At 34.2% G+C, this 17,962-nt stretch overlaps 2 protein-coding genes across 6 annotated transcripts; both read right to left on the reverse strand.

Moving 5' to 3' along the window:
- Positions 1 to 3,497: 3,497 nt before the first annotated feature.
- Positions 3,498 to 9,789, reverse strand: LOC101216966 (signal peptide peptidase-like 2). Of its 4 annotated transcripts, XM_031885979.1 has the most exons (15): positions 9,656 to 9,789; positions 9,199 to 9,472; positions 8,453 to 8,611; positions 8,237 to 8,348; positions 7,305 to 7,424; positions 6,973 to 7,124; positions 6,693 to 6,875; positions 6,530 to 6,564; positions 5,786 to 5,942; positions 5,614 to 5,667; positions 5,100 to 5,192; positions 4,862 to 5,004; positions 4,336 to 4,406; positions 4,158 to 4,241; positions 3,498 to 3,935 (listed from the first exon to the last, which is right to left on the reverse strand). In XM_031885979.1, the coding sequence occupies exons 2-15, from the start codon at positions 9,346 to 9,348 to the stop codon at positions 3,811 to 3,813; spliced, it is 1,638 nt and encodes a 545-aa protein (XP_031741839.1). In that variant the 5' UTR covers positions 9,349 to 9,472; positions 9,656 to 9,789; the 3' UTR covers positions 3,498 to 3,810. The 4 variants fall into 4 exon arrangements, with proteins under 4 accessions (XP_031741839.1, XP_004143899.1, XP_011654737.1 ...); XM_004143851.3 differs by lacking the exon at positions 9,656 to 9,789 and having other exon boundaries at positions 9,199 to 9,634; XM_011656435.2 differs by lacking the exons at positions 9,199 to 9,472; positions 9,656 to 9,789 and adding an exon at positions 8,961 to 9,104.
- Positions 9,790 to 10,684: 895 nt separating this feature from the next.
- Positions 10,685 to 16,650, reverse strand: LOC101217207 (UDP-N-acetylmuramoyl-L-alanyl-D-glutamate--2,6-diaminopimelate ligase MurE homolog, chloroplastic). Of its 2 annotated transcripts, XM_031885982.1 has the most exons (7): positions 14,682 to 16,650; positions 14,289 to 14,405; positions 13,922 to 14,097; positions 13,028 to 13,173; positions 12,433 to 12,662; positions 11,136 to 11,256; positions 10,685 to 10,884 (listed from the first exon to the last, which is right to left on the reverse strand). In XM_031885982.1, the coding sequence occupies exons 1-5, from the start codon at positions 16,561 to 16,563 to the stop codon at positions 12,644 to 12,646; spliced, it is 2,340 nt and encodes a 779-aa protein (XP_031741842.1). In that variant the 5' UTR covers positions 16,564 to 16,650; the 3' UTR covers positions 10,685 to 10,884; positions 11,136 to 11,256; positions 12,433 to 12,643. The 2 variants fall into 2 exon arrangements, with proteins under 2 accessions (XP_031741842.1, XP_004143900.1); XM_004143852.3 differs by having other exon boundaries at positions 10,694 to 11,256.
- Between the last annotated feature and the right edge of the window lie 1,312 nt (positions 16,651 to 17,962).

Below are 17,962 nucleotides of genomic sequence, written 5' to 3' on the forward strand. Positions count from 1 at the left end.
AAAGTGTGCTTCAATATAAGTGAAAGAAGATAGATTATTGTAGTTTATGTCAATGCATATGACTCTAACTATAATATAGTTGATATTCTCCGCTATTATAATCTACAAATTACTATCATTTATTGCTTTTAACCTCTATTTGTTAGAATGTTTAGTATTTTATTTCCATTTTACCTTTTATCTTTCTTTCTATTTTTTATCTAAGTTAAAACAATTTTCACTATCAAATACTTTCTAAATTTTCATCAATTTTTTTAATGTTTTTTTTTATGAATTTTATATTGACAAAAAAGGTATGTATTGTTTTTTATTATATCGTAACAAAAAAAAGTGAAACACTATGAATTGACAACAAAAAAATATTAATAACCTGAAACATAGAGACAACAAGTACAAATTTTTTATTGGTATAAATATTTTTCTTGAAATGAGAAAGATAAGAAAAAATGGTAAACCTTATCATTTAATGACAACATTGTCTCACTCTCAAATTTTACAATTTTATCTTTGAATCATGCCATGATTTTTTAAAGATGCGTAACAGATTAAATAAGCTTACAAAAAGTAGAAGTCATCTTCCTAAGTTTAATTTTGAATTAAAAATAAAAGTTCGAGGTTATGTTAGAATATTTGACAATATTTGTAACTCAAGAAAAGTAAATAAAAAGTATAAATTGTGGTGTGAAAATATCGAATGTTTTTACCATTTGCTTTAAATCATAATTAGAAAAGAAAAATATGAAAATCATAGTTTTATTTAAAAGGTCTGATTTCTAATTTGAATTATCTTTTATACTTTGAAAAATAAAGGAAAAGGAGGAGAATTCATTGTTAACCCTCTTTTAATAAATGTTTCTTTTCTACCTTGGGAAATTTCGTGTTGCTTTATTGTCAAATGCCTATGAAATTCATTTTGATCATTTTTTAATCATTTAACCATAAAAAAAAAGTTTCGAAATTCCATATTTATCAATAATATAATTTAGCTTTTTGCTAATTTTGTAAATATGTTGACTAATTTTTTCTCGAATTACAAATTCATTTCAAAAGCTTAAACTTGATCGATGATTATATATCACTAACATATTTGAAAACGTTCTTTATTTAATTAATTAGATGGAGTTAATTTGGAATATGAAAATGACTAATTTATTTGGTTTAGGAATACAAAGGGTTGTAATGTAAGGATCAAATTTTAAGAATTGTGGAACAAAAATACTCCAAAAATGGGGAAGAAGATAAATGTAAAAGGTGAGGGTTGGTGGATTTGAATTATCAATTTATGATTCTAAAAATAGAGGTGAGGGGTAAAGAGGTAATTTAAAAATGAAGGATTTCTAGCCTTTCTTTTTCGTTTCGTTTTGTTCTTTTTTTACAGAAACTGGATTTTGCCTTTCAACGGTACGAAAATCAGAGCCACAGAAGAGATTGCAAAGGTGAAACAAAGAAAAGGAAATCGAGCGGCTGAGATCAACTGACCGTTTTATGACCGTTTACCAGGCCCACGTGTGGTCCCCATAGCTCCCCCTAGGCCAGAAGGCAAATAATGAAACTTCTTGAGGGCAATTTAGCAAGATTAAAAGAGTGGGAGGGGGCAAATCTTAATTTACCTACCGAACTTAGACAATGACAATGACAATGGTGTACTTTGATAATGTAAAAAGTTGATGGTAAATGTTAGAAACCAATAATTGTATAAACACCAACATAGCTTAATTAATATAAAATTTAAATTACTTCCTTTCCATTTAAATTTAAAGTTAAGTGGGCGGAGATTTGATTCTTTTACCTAATACATAATAAAAAGGGAGCACGGTATGTAACTAAATGTATGTAAAGAATTGCAAATCAAAGTTCAGTTATATACTTTATCATTGATATATCATGTTTTAGAGCTTTTTTTTTTTTTATTTTGTCGTAGCTTCAATTTTTTTGCATTATGTTATAGCTACAAATACTTTAGGTTTGATTGCTATATTTCTAACTATTTCTAGATTAGAAGATAAAAATTACACCCTTTAATATCTAAGAAATACTAATTACGCTTATTTTAGCAAAACAAGAAAACTTACTATCAGATTAATCCAAATTTATAAAGATAATTCAACCTAAATTATAAGGTTTTTTTTCTTTTTTTTGTCAATCATCAGTCTAACTTTGTTGCTTATGTCTTAACTTTTTATTCTTTATAGATAGACTATGTTTTACTTTTTGATTTGTCTAGTTCTCAAATTACCTTTGCTCGTTTTCATCATTGTACTAGTTTCAAGTAATATTTAGCTCAACGTCTTAATAGCTATATGCTTTAGACCAAATTACAATCAACCAAACATAAAGAGTATGGTGGGCAACAAAAAAAATCAAACAAGAAAAGAAAAAATCATTGTGTATATTTATTGTAGAGTTGCAATAGTCATATGATCAAATTCAACAACCAACACAAAAGTTCAATTTGATAGACACTTTGATGGGTAAGTTTCACCTCAAAGATGATTATAGAAAATGTCACTTCATATTTGTATGGATTATCGCTCAAGTTTGTATAGAATTTAAACTTGCCATATGTCCTAATTAAGAAATTCATGCTTGAAGTCGAAGTGAAAGTTTAAACAATATTTGAAACTACCAATCCAAGTAAACTCTATTATGTATCGAACATATTGTCACAAACGGTAAAACTCATCTATCATCCACTCATTTATAAATAAATTAAGATGACTCACTATTCATTTTCAAATACATATGCAATTCAACCCATTAGAAAGCAAACACGTGAATAATTTTAAGTATGACAGACTAATCAAAGATTTAAGCTTGGACATTTAAATGAAAATACATGTATTTTAACTCATTAAATTGAGTTCAAATTTGGTAGTAATACCAAAACAAAAATCCCCTCCCTCTAGGGTTGAGAAAGGAAACAATATACCCAATCCCAACCCATGTGGCCTAATCAAAAAGTTACCCACAAAAAAAGGATCATATGGGGAACCCACACAAAAGAAAACAAAAACCCTAACCCTAAAAAAGTAAACTTTCATTTTTTGGGGAGTCACCAATGTGGGACCAACCAAACTCATCTTTCTTTTATTATTATTATAAAAAACTAAAAGGGAAAAAGAGAAATTTGTGAGAGTGGTTGACAGCTCAGACCCATTGGATGCCTCACTGCCATATGGGACTGCCAACATCATTCACATGGCACCCTTTACACCCCAATATACCCCATCCCAACCTACTCCTACAAATTTCTAATCCCATCATCCAAATCTTCTTCATTTATTTGTTTATCCACATAATTTCATTTAATGACATATTGTTGTTTTCTTCTACTTATCCTATGTAATTGTTAGGAGGTTTGGTTGAGGGTCGAGTACATCAATTTAAGTTTAAAATCCTAAAGCAACTCTCTGCCTTGCATTCGTTTTGGCCTTTGGATATAGATAGTATTTGAATCGAACAACTCTCAGAAACATGTATAACAAGTAGCAATCACGGAGAGAAAAACAGGGACATGAACATGATATATACAATTCGAATCAGTCAATTAAAGAATACATCATAGCAAGTTAATGAGATTTAGCCACAAAGTAATCCCTAAAAAACTCGTGATCTTCATTGTTTAACATCACATTCTTAGCAATAACTATAAAACCGATTTGGGTGAAAGTATCTAACCTTCAACACCAGCTCTTGCTTTCTCTAGACAGGCTGGCTTCCTTGATCACATTCCTAATATATATCATTAGAGAATATATATATATATATGCTATCAACACTACAATATAATACATTAAATAATGTAGAGTATCATTTTTCATCACTTAAATCATCATTGATGAGAAGATGTGCATGAGGGCAGACTCTTTGTGGTTCTCCTTTTGTCCACAGAATCCCCAAATCTCCTCTCTTTTTCCCCAGTGTCAAAAGGGTTCCTAGATCAAGATGTGAACTAATTGGTCATGGGGTGATCGATATATAAGATACCAAAGTGTTTCGGTGTGAGTTAATCATAGGTTAAGTAAGATGAATATAATTTAGTTGTCGAATTGTAAGATTCCTCAGTGTGTGAACTCGAGTTGGTTTGTTGTATTGTAAGTTAATAATTTAGTTCTTAAACAGAGTTACCAATGGTGTAGCACATGAAGGTAATTTACCGAGAGTGAATGGGACGATGTAAAGCAGCGCGGGCTGGCCATGACCATCCATCAGGTTCAAAGCCACATAGGTAATCAGAAGACCTGACAAAAATTACAAAACCCTTCAAAATTAAACCAAACATCACAACACAAAAAATATGAACATCACAAAGAAATGCGTTACTTCCTTCATTACCTGATCCATAAGCAAGCATTGCTGGTAAGAAGTAACCAACCCGAAGGCTCTTGTTCGCCAACCAGTCATACCTGTAAGGATCTCAGAAGTGTTCATTATGTAGGAAGAGGTTTTTGGTAACAATTTGAAGTATGGAGATGGACTGATAACGTTTGAAAAGATCTTCACAAAATGTTCGGAAAAAGAAAATTATCTTTCATTTACCCAAAATGAAATTTAAGATAATGCTTATATCTTGTGCTTTCATGAGTTGCAATTGCTTTTCATCTCCAAATTTAAAGCAACATGAGTATTTAGTCTCAAAACTAAAAATATTTTAGTTATCTATCCAATTGTGACCAACTTAGGTGCATAGTTCAACCTAGATAGATATAGTGTTCATAGTTTAACTTTTGTATTTAACTTCTACTATCAAGCTATAGAGAAGGGATTACATATCACATCAGTGAGTAGAGATCAGGATTTTTTAGGCAAAAGACAAAACATAGGACGAGAAAGCTTGAAGGTAAGACGGAATAGTTTGAACCTGAGAGAAAATGCTACTACAAGTCCAGGTAAAAGGATGTCACCAAATCCGATAATGCTATAACCACCCCATGGATCAAACATGCGAGGAATCTTTAGCAGCATTGGGATGCCATCTTCACCACTTTTATCGCCACGAGCCACCTGTTTAATGATTTTTAATAACTCAGTAAAGTAGTTGAGAGGTGATCTTCTTCAAGTCTATGACAATGTAAGTCAAAATGCAACTCCCTACTTACCACAATCATCACACTTTCATTGAACACCTTCTTAGAAACAAATACCCAAAAGATATCATAGAGGAAGGCACAACTGAGGAGCACTGTTCCAACCTTGCAAACAATCAAGTCCAATCAAGTGAGAAAAATATTAAGTTAAAAGGAACAATGTTAAGGGCAAAAAAAACATTGTTAGCTTTAAACTTGGAACTTTGAGAACGAGTTAAAAGAAACTAGCAAGCTCAATATTACAGATGCCAGGGATAACATGAAATCGATCTTGAACTATTTTCACCACTTTTATCAACAAATGTCGTTCTTAAATGCTCTAAGACATATCCGAGCAGTCCCAATCTTCTTTTTGAGACGGAAATTTGACTTTTAATACAAATTAACCAATTAAATGTAGCACAATTGCTTGGCAGTGGAGAAAAGAAGGCCTGAGACAACCCAAATTCGAAAGAGTGCACTTATTTCAATTAAGATCAGCATGTTTCAGATACATAAACATAGAACCAAGTTTTAAAAATTCTACCTTAAGATTCGGTATATGAACTATTTGAAGAACTGTAATTATCAGTGCAATTCCCTGGTTTACAAAGCATTAAAACAAGAAGTTAGCTTCTTACATCATTAGGCAGTAACATTCTGAACTTCAAAATTTTCATATAATTGAAAATAGATTCTGGCTGACACCATTTTCTTACAAGTACGTCTTGACCAATCCAGGCAAACGACACATTCCGATAAACAGCCCAAACGACAGCAAATGCTATGCAGAATGGAGAAACAGCTACTGTGAGGTAAGAAACAGCTCCAAAGAATGGCACTTTGACGTATGATTCTCCAATTTGCTTAAAGCATCTGCATGACCATATGCTTGTATCAGCATTCAAACTCAATTTAATGTTTGCATTTACACTTTTAAATGTGATCTTCATACAATAGAAAGTGATTTAAATTATCCAAATATCTTTTGAAGTAATTTTAACGTTTTCAAAATAACTCTTAATCATGCTTTAAATATGGAATGAATTATCTGTCCAACTACAAATACAGAAGTTTTTCTAAATCACTCTCATTTAAATAAATGTGTGTATTCGGAAAACAAGAAATGTAGAAGTAACAGTAGAAAGCCAAAAATAAAACCTCAAACTAATAGTTTGATGATTATCATCTCACAACGCTTAACATAGTCATCACTGGTTTAGTATAAACTTTAAAAAATTCCTTGATGTCCGCCTCTTTTTTTGTCAAGGAAGGACCCTATCTTTTGTGCTTTGTTACTTTTATTCAATAAATACTGGAAGAAAGCCTGATCATGTACTATTTATAAAGATATTCTATGAATACCTACTATTTGATATCAGTAATTAAATTGATCTGTTTGCACATGGTATCTCCTAAGAATTTATAAATGTCAAATTTAGTAAGGGCACGAACAATTTTACCTTGACAATAACGCAACCAAACAAGTTTGCAAACCCTGTAGATCCAGTGAGATATAATGTTAATGAATTGGAGAAAAGGACGTTTGAGTACCTAATAGGAACTCCCACACCATCGACTTTTGAGAAAGAACAACATTATTATGTTAATGAATGTGTGCTATACCTCTGCACCTCCTATGCAGAAAAGAACTACCAAAAGCTCGATGAACCAGTACGACATGAGTTTGTAAAGCAAAATCAAAAAGCAAGAAGCAACGACGACAAATAGAACTGCTGATGCCATGTTAATATATACAACACCAGGGCTGCCTATGTCTTCAGCATTTTGAATATCATCTGCACCATCCTGCAATTCATCATGTGTGTCTCTTCTATTAGAAGAATGACGCCTAAGCAAACAGAAAGAAAAAGGTTGCTCGAGCCTCAGAGACTAGTTAGGTTACCTTTAGCAGCTTGTCCTGCTCGATAGCTGCTTCCCTGGCACTCCAGGCAGACCAAAAAGATGAGCACAAGATCGTACCAACAGCCATCAACCATAAGAATACTTCAGCTATGTCAACTGGTGGTCGTAGTGGAGAGTAGAGCTGAACAGACACTGCAGAGTCCAAAAACTTCTTAAGGAATGACAGAAAAAGTTTGTTTGCTCATTTCAAATGCCAAGTACAAATATCAAGTCAATGATCAAACTTCCAAAATCAATATCAATTAATGAAACGACAATCAATTGTCAGAAAAATTAGTTTTGGTATGAAAGAAGAAAGTAAGTACAGCTTACCTGATGAATTACTGATTAGCATCTTCTCCAAGCTAGTTCCTGCATCTTGTGGAAGCATGACAGCAGGTATATGTATATTAAGATCCGTCTCATCAGGATCACAAACCATCTTGTAAAGTTCTGAAAAGTCCAGAAGCGTGCTTAGAGGATATGAAATCTATTTAGAGTGCCGAGACTACAAAATGTATGTTCTTTTGCTATCTATTTATCCTGCTAATATAGTAATTTTGCATCATCAGTATAATTGCATATCTCTTGATCCATATGATTCTAATATATTGTAGAATACAATTCATCAATCCTCTAAGGGATAATTACAAATAGCCCTACACTAGTTTGCCCGATTTGCAACTTACACCCTTACCTGATCTTTTAGAATTGATTTCAACATCCAAGAATCATTTACCATTAATGTTAGCAGAAATGGTACACAAAATATGGCAAGGGGTAACCCCATAAGTGTAATTTACCATGATCTCTTTTGAAAGATAGATAAATACTGATGTAGACAAGTCATGTTACTCAGAGTAAATTTCACAATAACCACACAATTATTTTTTAAGTTCAACAACATTAGGGGTAGGGGATTTTTTTATATCCATGAGTGTTCGAGTCAGCTTACACACACCTCGACTAATCTCACAGGACAACCTGTTTTACCCTACAACATTTGGGTGTCAAGGAAACTCATAGAAAATTAATTCCTAAGTAGGTAGCCAAATGGATTGAACCCATCAGCTCTTAGCCATATATTGTGCTTTTGTCTCCTTTTTTTACCACTAATCCAACCCATGATGGTTATTATGGGTAGGGGTTAGAACCTCTGAACTCTTGATCGAGGACATATGTCTTAACCACATAAGTTATATTGTCAAACACATTGCACTGCATCTTCACATTAGATATATACACAAATAACTATCATCACTTACCTTTTTGGTTATTTACTATGAGTATAGCTGAAGCACCTGCAGCTTCTGCAATATTCGCTTTTGTAGTAAATTTGCAGTGACCTCGATCAACCATGATTATATCTCCAGAAAGCTAATAAATGTCAAGTTTATACATGATTAGATTAATGAATGTGCATAAAGTTCCAACCTTCACTCTACTAGAGGAAGTACATTATAATTTCAAAACAAGAGAACCTTGTTCTTTGGCACACTGCAACAATCACGGGGATTTGCAAGAACCAGGCGTGTTTGGTTTGCATTTTTCTCCTTTGACACAATGGTAGCGCCAAATCTAGCACCAACACCGACAAATTCACTAGCTTCTTTGCCATCAATCCAAGTTTGAACTTTAACCTAACAAACGCGAACACAAAATAAGCCACATTAATTGAAAACAGTTAGGCCCATTCAAATAAATTAGCATACAGTCTTGATAAATAAGTTCTATACAACATCAACCTGCACCTGGCATTGGGTTCTGAACGCTCAACGAGAACAGCAGCAAGAATTAATCACAGATTAATAACATTATGTGCACATAGAAATAGAAGTTTGAAGAACAATAAGTACACAGTAGTGTGGCTCAATAACAAATAATGACAAATCATCTTCAAAGCATCCTTTGCATCTTTTCCAGGAAGAGTATCTCCCATTGTAAAGTACACAAACTAAGACTAATTCATTTAAAGCAATGCAAACTAACCAGAATGAATGATGAAGAAAACCTCGAGATGACCAAATAAAAGTCCAAATAGAACATGAACAGATATACATCCACATCCCCACCAATGCAGTTAGAAAATCAAAGAAATGAAACTTTAGCCAAAAGGGAGAACAAATGGGGAAACGTGATCGAAATTCTAATGATAGTCAAAGCAAAATCCAATAATTAAATCAAATAAATGAAAACAAATTTCTGCTGCAAAAATTGGGTATATTACCAGAATGAAGTCGTTCTCACAGCCAGGCTTTTTGGGAGTCAAATCGTCATGATGAACTATATCCCCAGCAGTCACGTGAGAAGGAAAAATCAGCAGCAAAACCAAAGCGCATATGGAAAACCCACCTAGAAAATGCCTCTGAAAATCCATAGATTCTGACTTTTTCTCAGCAAAAAAGGTTCAAAAAAACAGTGATGGGTCTTCTTCTTCTTCCTCTACATCACAAATCTCGAAACCCCAGAAAGGGAAAAGGAGAAGTAATAATGACTTTGCTCTGTTTGGAGTAAACCCAAAACAGGAAACAGAGCTTAGAATGGAATATAAAAAAATGGGGAAAACGTAGAAATAAAAAACTAAAGTATAAATTAATGATTTGAAGAAGACTTCGTATCATAAAATAAAGAGAATCATGGATCTAATGAATTAAAGAAAAGGGAAGAGATTTGAGGAAACGGACATGTTTATATGAAATGAGGACAAAATTGATGTCGTGTCGTGTATGAATCTTTGCTTGTGCTTCCTCTGTTTAAAGACTATAATAGTGATCCTTTTGAGTAAACGGGATTTCCGTACGAACCACCGTTGGAAACGGCGGGAACCTTTTTAACGACATAATTAGACAATAATCATCCTCGTCTTTTTTAAGATTCCTTATCAACATTTTCTTTGCAGATAAGGACCTACACTTTCTGCTAATTGCACTACACTCCCATGTGTAGTTTTCATTAATGCTCACCTATTTCACAAGAATTTACTTTGGAGTTCTTTTTTTTCTTTCTAATTTCACTTCAGTTCTTCTAGCTTTTTAAAATTTGTTTAATTTTAGTGTTTGTTTGCGGCCATTTTTGTTTTTTTGTATTAATATCACATTTTCACTCTAAATTATGAAATATCCACATATATCTACTTTCTTGCCTGAAAAATACTATTGTTTGGTCGATTTTGAAAAAAAGTTGATTTAAGATCCATCGAGAGTACAAACGCTAAAGTTAAGTAAATACAGATTAAAATGGAGTAAAAACTAAAAAAAAAAAGTTGAAAATATAACAATTAGATTAAAAATAATTAAATATACAACATCATTTAAAATTTTTTTATAAATATAGTAAAATCTGAGATAAATCATAAGTTTATCCCTAATAGAAGTCTATGATAGATAAATTTCGCTATATTTATAATTTTTTTAGAATATTGCTATATACTAAATTATTATCCCTAAAATTACCGTCAATTATAATTATACAAACTAAAATACATAAACAAAATATATTTTGACCTTTTGTCTAGATCCAAATCCGTGAGTCCATGGGAATCAGGAAAAACTATAACATAGTTTAAATCTCCGATTCTACACTGATTAAAAAAATCATAACATGATTGATTATTAAATTCAACAATATGAAATTTAATATATAGGTTAATTTGCCAAAATCAGCATAGTTAAACAAGTACTCTTTTTCTGAAATTGGAAATTCAAATCTTTATATGCTACCCATCAAAGAAAAGGCGTCTTTCTTTATTGGAAATGGATATTAGTAGGACATCATACATATAAAAAAAATCAAATGTAATTTTTCACTACATCATTGGGCCAGGCTTTCTTAATATATGTATGTATATATGTCACATCACCCTTTTCTTATATACCCTTTGATTTTAAAAGGGACAATAAATTGAAGGGCCAACCTGCAAAATAAAATAGCAGATATATGTGAGTGTAGTGAAATTAAGTGAAAAAAGAGGGGCCACTTAGGCAAATAGTGGAAAGAAACTAGGTGGATATTCAAGGAAAACGATTGTGAAAGCAGTTAAAAGGAAAACTTGCTCAAAATTGCTCGACATGAAGGACAGGTTGTGTTCTCTGCCGTCAGACCAGCCATGTGGTTATGACAAAAGTCGGTGCTAAGTACCCATCTTCTTAAATTTACATTACTAACCTCCATCGCACATTCAATTTTCAAAATCATGCCCCTATGCAACCATTAACACAGACAACGACAAGGGTTTACAAGTAATGATTCAGATTCTTCACTTCCATCTCCAACTTGACCCACCCAACTGAAAATCGAAGCATTTGAAGAAGTTAATTGAGAATCATGTATTAAATACTTCAGTTTAACACAGCTGCAAAAGATAACCAGTTTAGTCAATCCTAACAAGCACAAATACGAAAAAGAGACAGCATCACACCTTGAAACTAAATGAGTTTATATATTTATATGCTTAAAAATTAATTTGATGTGGTTTGCTCGTATTTTTTTATTACTTTTGTTGTGTACGTGCCTATTTTAGTATAAATAACAAGTGTTTGATGCATGTCTAACAAGTGGTGATCCTATTTTAATTTTGTGAAACTAATGCTCGATACATATACTGTACTATCAAGTGTTCAATACATGTCCAACCAATATTGGAGGGTAGCTTAAGAGTTGGCTTGGAAAACCTTTTTTAAAAAGTTTGAAAAGTGATTTCAAATGGCTATAAGATTTGTACAGCTTGTGAAGCTAGCTTTGAGTTGGACAAGGCCCCCAATGGAATCATAAGGCAAAGGATGAGCCCCAACAATACAATACAACTGTAAGATATTAACAAGTCAAAAGCAATCAAATCACAACTATCCCATCTCCTATGTCATTTTTGTTCAAACTCATTTTCTGAGGTTATATCATCTACTACTCAATAAACAGAGTTTCAAAGATCCAGAGGTTACTATTAAGCCTCATTTCATAATTATTTTGTTTCTTGTTGACAAAAGTTTAAGTTTTTTTTCCTCCAAAGTTTTCAATAAGCTTTTCACCTTTCTTAGTAAGCTTTCACTTGTCATGAAAAACTTCTCTCTTTTTTTTTAGAAAAGGGCACAATGCCCTACAATTGCCTTGGCAGAGAAATCAAGTGTAAACATTTTTTAATTGTAAGCCAAATATTTTAAAAGAACAAAACCAAGTGTGCGCGCATTGGTTTCTAAAATTTGGCATGGTTTTTTAATACATTTTCAAAAAGTAGTTAATAAAGCAAGAAAACTACAAACTACGCTTGGTTTTTAAAAATATAAAACCAAAAGCAAAATATTATTCAACGGGACCTAAATAATTACCTTAGTGACCAAGAGCCTCTACCTATATCATTTCATAAGTCATAGCCTAATTTGAAGATGCTATTTTCTAATTTATCATTGAAGAAGATATTTGATTCTCACAGCTATGACAAATTTGATTGCACAGAATGATTCATTACCGTTCCTGCGTATCCAACCAAGGCGACCAGAGCAACGGTGAAGATATATGGAGTATAATATTCCCCCAATCTGACCAACCAAATTCAACGGTCCTTAAAGTGCCTCTTGTTTATCACTGGAATCTACTATTTGTAACAGGAATAGTGCACCAGCAGTATTTTTTATACGAGTATAGCTTCCAGAATATCCATTCCTTTCCTCAATCCTCTATCAGTGACTCTCTGGTAGCCTGTGTCCAAATAGAAAACAAGTAAAAAAATATAATTAGAAAAAAAATTACTAGTATCTGCTCTCAGTTATGTGCATTTTATAGTTCCCAAACCATTGCAACCGACCACGACAAAGAAACACTTCACAGTTCTACTCTTCTTTTAGTCATGGAAATGTTCCTTGGTACCAGAGAAACGAAAAGCTCAAAACAGATTAGGATGACTGCCTGTTAGTTTAGTTAGTACTTCTAGTTCTAGCGAGTAGCTTATGAGCCCAGGGAATATATAACTCATTATTTAGTCAGTAATGAAGCCTAGTTAACCACTAAATCAGAAGTTCCTGAAACCATTCTGCTAATAAAAGTTTAAAATTCACTTGACCTACCGCCATGGAAATTCACTTGTGTCAATTCCAGCTTGGTGAAGTTCATCAACATATTGTAGTGCTTCTCTGCATTCTTCTCTATCATCAAAAAAATCTGTTTTATCATCTTCAATTTGATATGTTTCGTGGCCCTTGCCAGCAACCACCTACAAGAAACAGTACATGGTTAAAAATTACATCCCATAATGCTCAAACAGTGTTACCTATTAGGCCACAAACACATCAAAGCTCATAAATAAAAGAAATACAAATAGCGACTAAATTTTTAAGTAATCAATAAGCTTTTGTGAATTTGATAATTCAGAGAGCAATTTAGATAGATGACCAATTATAATATGTTCATCCCACAACCAAATTACAACCTTTATCCATAAATTTCTTATGGAAGTAATGTGTCGCCGTATACACTCTACAACCTCCCCTTTAACTCTAAAGGAAAGAATCTTTCGCTGAAGAATTATGTAATTCTCAAGTTTCCTACACTTAAAGCACCAACGAAGAATCCTTCACTACTGCACAATAGACTTTCAATAAAGCATGCTAGGTGTGATAATCTTTTGAATTTTTTTGTAATTTGTTAAATATACAAATCAATTGGAGAGGTTGCTGTAACCCTACTGGCTAGTTGGGAGGTTCCCTCTTCCGCCCTCTTTTCTCTCGTCTTTTGGGTTAACAATAAATTTCTTGATATTCAAATCCATCTGAAGTTCATGACTTATCTATCTACTTTATATCGAAAAATTTGTGAAATTCCATCTGAAGTCAGAAACTATCTTTTGGATCAAGTAAGAATGCTATCTGAATGTTATTCAGTCACCAAACTCGACACTAAAGTTCGTGTTGGTGTTGAGACACAAGGCCTTCATACATAAGGGAGGGGATATAGTAACTTACAACCACGTCGCCTTCCTCACCCATTGCAACAGCAGCACGTACAGCCACACGTCTGATATCATGCAGGAAAATCCTATGACCATTTGAGAGAGGTGGGTAGTAATCATTTTCTCCGTGTTTCAAGTAATCCTGCATAGTCCAGCCTATTCCAGCCAACATATCATCCAAGATGTCCACTGATTGATAAAATATTTTTGTGTCAGCATTGGACTATCAAACATTTGGTATGGATGCAGATATATTAGATAAAATATTTGGTATGAAATTCGCAAGCAGCAATGATGTTAATTCATACAATAATGTATGCATCTCAGCAAGCATTGTGTAGCTAAAATTGATTCTTGCTATATTTTGAAAGTTCACGTACATGGATCTTCATTCCTTGGATTATCAGATGTCAGAATTGTAACATCGCTTTTATCAGTTGCAATCTTTGTCATCATGGGTCTTTTCCCCCTGTCATGCTCACCACAGCATCCAAAAACTTCACAAACAGAATACGAGAATTTAGGTTAAACAAGAAATACATTCCCCAAAGAAATCTCGAGGGAATAACAATTCAGAAATCAAAGCTAAAATAATAGAAAAGAATGTGAACTTCAGGTAAGAAAAAACTCCAATATACCAAACTGCTTATATGACAGATGCAAGGAAAACAGAAGGCAGTGAATTGTCGTTAATTGTAAGTTGATAAATCTAGCACTGCCAGATATAGTCCCTCACAAGATATCTGAAGCTAAATTAGGACGGGAAAATGTACCAGTAATAATCCTCCTTGGCCCAAGCTCCCTTACAGAATCAAGCAGCCGGGATAGACCATCTGGAGTATGAGCATGATCAACAATTACTCCAAATGCTTGCTCCTCATCAATCAGCTCGAATCTCCCAGGAACAGCATCAACTTCTTCAACACCTCTAACAATATCCTCTAATGGTGCTCCAACTGCAATCCCCACTGCCACTGCTGCAAGAATATTGTAAATGTTGTGCTTTCCAAGCAAACCCGATGATATCTCCAGTATTCCCTGGGGAGTGTGAACCAAAACCTGTGTCTCAAATAGTGACAATTCATATTTCAGGGGATGGACGTCAGCATTTTTGTTTTCCATTGCAAAGGTTACAACAGGCACATCTGGGTTTCCTTGACCTATGAAGAATGGTGCATTGGGATCATCAATGTTAATAACTTTTCGGTGTCGGTCTGGATCCACCATCCTTTTAAATAGCTTGGCTTTGGCATCCCTATACTCCTCTTCAGACCCTTGAAAATCCAAATGGTCCCTAGTCAAATTTGTAAAGACCGCTATATCAAAATCAACTTCATCGCACCTGCCACGAGCAAGTCCATCAGATGAAACCTCCATGACAACCGCTTCAGTTCCATTATGAAGCATCTTCGCCATTAAGTTTTGGACCAAAATAGCATCTGGGGTTGTACTTGGCAACTCCAACTTATTGTCCCCATGTAAATAATAAGCCACTGTCCCTAGCAACCCAGTTCTCAACCCCATTGCCTCATACATCCCCTTTATCAAGTAGGATGTGCTCGTTTTACCATCCGTCCCAGTTATTCCTATCACAGCCATATTCTTTGAGGGGTTCCTGTAAAAAGAAGCAGCCAATGCAGGAAGAACAGAGTTAGTATCCTCCACCATTACCAAAGCTTTACAGCCCAAAGTTTCTTCTATGTCTATCTCCTTGCTAGCCACCACAGCCACTGCACCCCTCTTATCTGCCTCAGTTAAATACAAATGTCCATCAGTTTCCCTCCCAACACAACATACAAACAAGTCGCCAGCGGTAACCACCCTCGAATCGTGTTGAATACCAGTAATTTCTATCTCTAAATTGCCAAAAACAGAAACTGGAACGACCTTACTTTCATCCAATAGCTCAGCTAAAGTCATTTTGAACTTGGGTTCCACAATCCTGGCCTTAACTTTTCCATAGCTATCAAAATCCACATCAAAAGAATTAAAAGAAGATAGTTCATCTTCACCACCTATTGCACTTACATTGTCATCCAAATTCCTAGGCCCATCTTCATCCTCGTCCTCCTCCACGTCCACATCCTCCGAAATCACTGTAAGCCCTCGAAGCTCGTTAATCTCTTCCAAATCCGCGACCTCCTCAGTCTCCAACTCATCAATGCCCTCAATTTCATCTTTCTCACCCACCTTTTCTTTCTTTGGGTTAGGCTTGAGAAGTCCCTGCTTCACGAACTCCTTCCGCTTCAGAGCAATAGCTTTGTCAATTTCACCAAACAAATCATCACCCGAGCTCTCCGAATTCAAATACTCCGCATTCTCAGGAGCATCCTCAACGTCAGCAATGGCCGAAAGATAAGTAGACTGATGCTTCTTGAAATCCTCCTCTTGAATCTTCCTCGCACGAGCTGCCTGGCGGTATATCTGCTGAAACTTCGAAACTCCATGGCCAGAATCTTCCGGAGCTTCCGGTGGGTCATCGTCGGCCGGGTCCGGATAGAATTTGCCGTCCGGTCCGATGGCGGAAGGAACTGAAGGTCGGAGAATTCGAATGGCGGGAAGATACTGGCGGTGAAATTGAGGTCTAATAAAAGGAAAATTTGAGCGGGGAGAGAGAATGAGAGGAAATGGAAGGAAAGTGAAAGTTGAAGCCATGGAAATGGAGATTTTCAGACCGAAGTCTCAGCGGTTGCTCAGTACTTCCGGCGAAGACGGAGGAGGATTCAAGCGGATAACGATTTGAATATTGGAAATGAATGTCGTATGTCAAATGGGCCGTTTCTGAAGTTGGGCTTTGTTGTGGTCTATTTGCAACTAAAATATGGGCCCTTGAACTTCAAATTTGGGCCATAAATACATTTTTGTGAAATTGGATCCAATAGCCCTTTTTTAATCTTAATTTGAAAAATAAACAACCAAAAAATTTATTTTGAGTAATAGACAGTTCCCTAATTTTATGGACCAAACTCATCAGTTTCATATCATTCATTGTCTATCATTTGTGTGGTCATGCTAGCAATTCCCTCTTTTTTAGGGATACCGTTTTTTAAATAACCTTTTTTTAAAATTGTGTTAGGTTTTCTTTTAAAATCTTTTTGTTTTATGTATCATTATCTTGTTTTTGTTTGGGTTATATTTAAATAATATTTTTTATATTAAACTTTAGAAAGGCTTAGCTTCAACAACCATGACAACAGAAAATCTTCTCACTCTGAAAATTGAAGTTCCTTGTTTGGTGTCATTTTTGTACCAAAATCACTAGAGAGAAAACTAGTGAGCTTTTCAAGTAAATTGGCACCGTAAAATTATGGGTAATTGTGTATTTTTTTTTTTTTTGTTTGTTACCCCCAACAGGTATCTTCATAATGACATGGTATTTTTTAGCATAAGCAATGTGGTGGACTCTTGTACAAATGAAAATAATTGTCATACTTATGTATTGATAAATCACTTTCTTTCTTAACCCGTGTAAAATTTTGTTTGCACTCCAATAATGCAGACCCTACATTATTATTCTTAGACTTGGACGTGGCATGTTCATAAATCTGAGCCTTGATTTGGATTACCCTAAAAAAGAGTGGTCACCACAAAGCAAACATTGGATGGAGTTGGCAAATTAACTAAAATAACATGAATTTGCTTTTTGTTTGTAAAAAAATGACATTATTATTTGCAATGCTAAGATGAGAAAGGACCATTAGTAATAATTGTAATAGCAATCCCACCAAATGAAGCAATGGGCCACTGAAGAAGGGGGAATGGAATCTTGGACTATAATTGTAAAGCATTTATTTGGTCATTAAAGAGATGATCCATTGTACCAACTAACCTAACATTCCACATCTCTTCCCGTCTCCGCACGTCAAGGGACTCAACCAACCATGTTCTTCGAGCCACACAAACACAAACACACACTACACTTTTTTTTTTTTGCTTTTTGGTTGAACCCCATGTGCATTTGTCTTTAAATCTCAAGTCACTGCATGCATATGCAGATTGAGACTTCTTTTTCTTTTTTTCTTTTGCGTGGACAAACAAGAAAAGATAAAGAACT

Source organism: Cucumis sativus, chromosome 5, assembly GCF_000004075.3.
Source record: "Cucumis sativus cultivar 9930 chromosome 5, Cucumber_9930_V3, whole genome shotgun sequence".
Classification (NCBI taxonomy): Eukaryota; Viridiplantae; Streptophyta; class Magnoliopsida; order Cucurbitales; family Cucurbitaceae; genus Cucumis; species Cucumis sativus.

Coding starts and splice junctions, on each gene's coding strand:
- LOC101216966 (XM_031885979.1), bottom strand. CDS start 9,348: ATGGATTTTCAGAGGCATTTTCTAGGTGGGTTTTCCATATGCGCTTTG. Junction 5,193..5,613: donor TTCATATACCGAATCTTAAG/GTAGAATTTTTA, acceptor ATTGTTTGCAAG/GTTGGAACAGTGCTCCTCAG. Junction 4,242..4,335: donor AATGCTTGCTTATGGATCAG/GTAATGAAGGAA, acceptor AATTTTTGTCAG/GTCTTCTGATTACCTATGTG.
- LOC101217207 (XM_031885982.1), bottom strand. CDS start 16,563: ATGGCTTCAACTTTCACTTTCCTTCCATTTCCTCTCATTCTCTCTCCC. Junction 14,098..14,288: donor TCCAAGGAATGAAGATCCAT/GTACGTGAACTT, acceptor TTTATCAATCAG/TGGACATCTTGGATGATATG. Junction 13,174..13,921: donor GTGAGGAAGGCGACGTGGTT/GTAAGTTACTAT, acceptor TGTTTCTTGTAG/GTGGTTGCTGGCAAGGGCCA.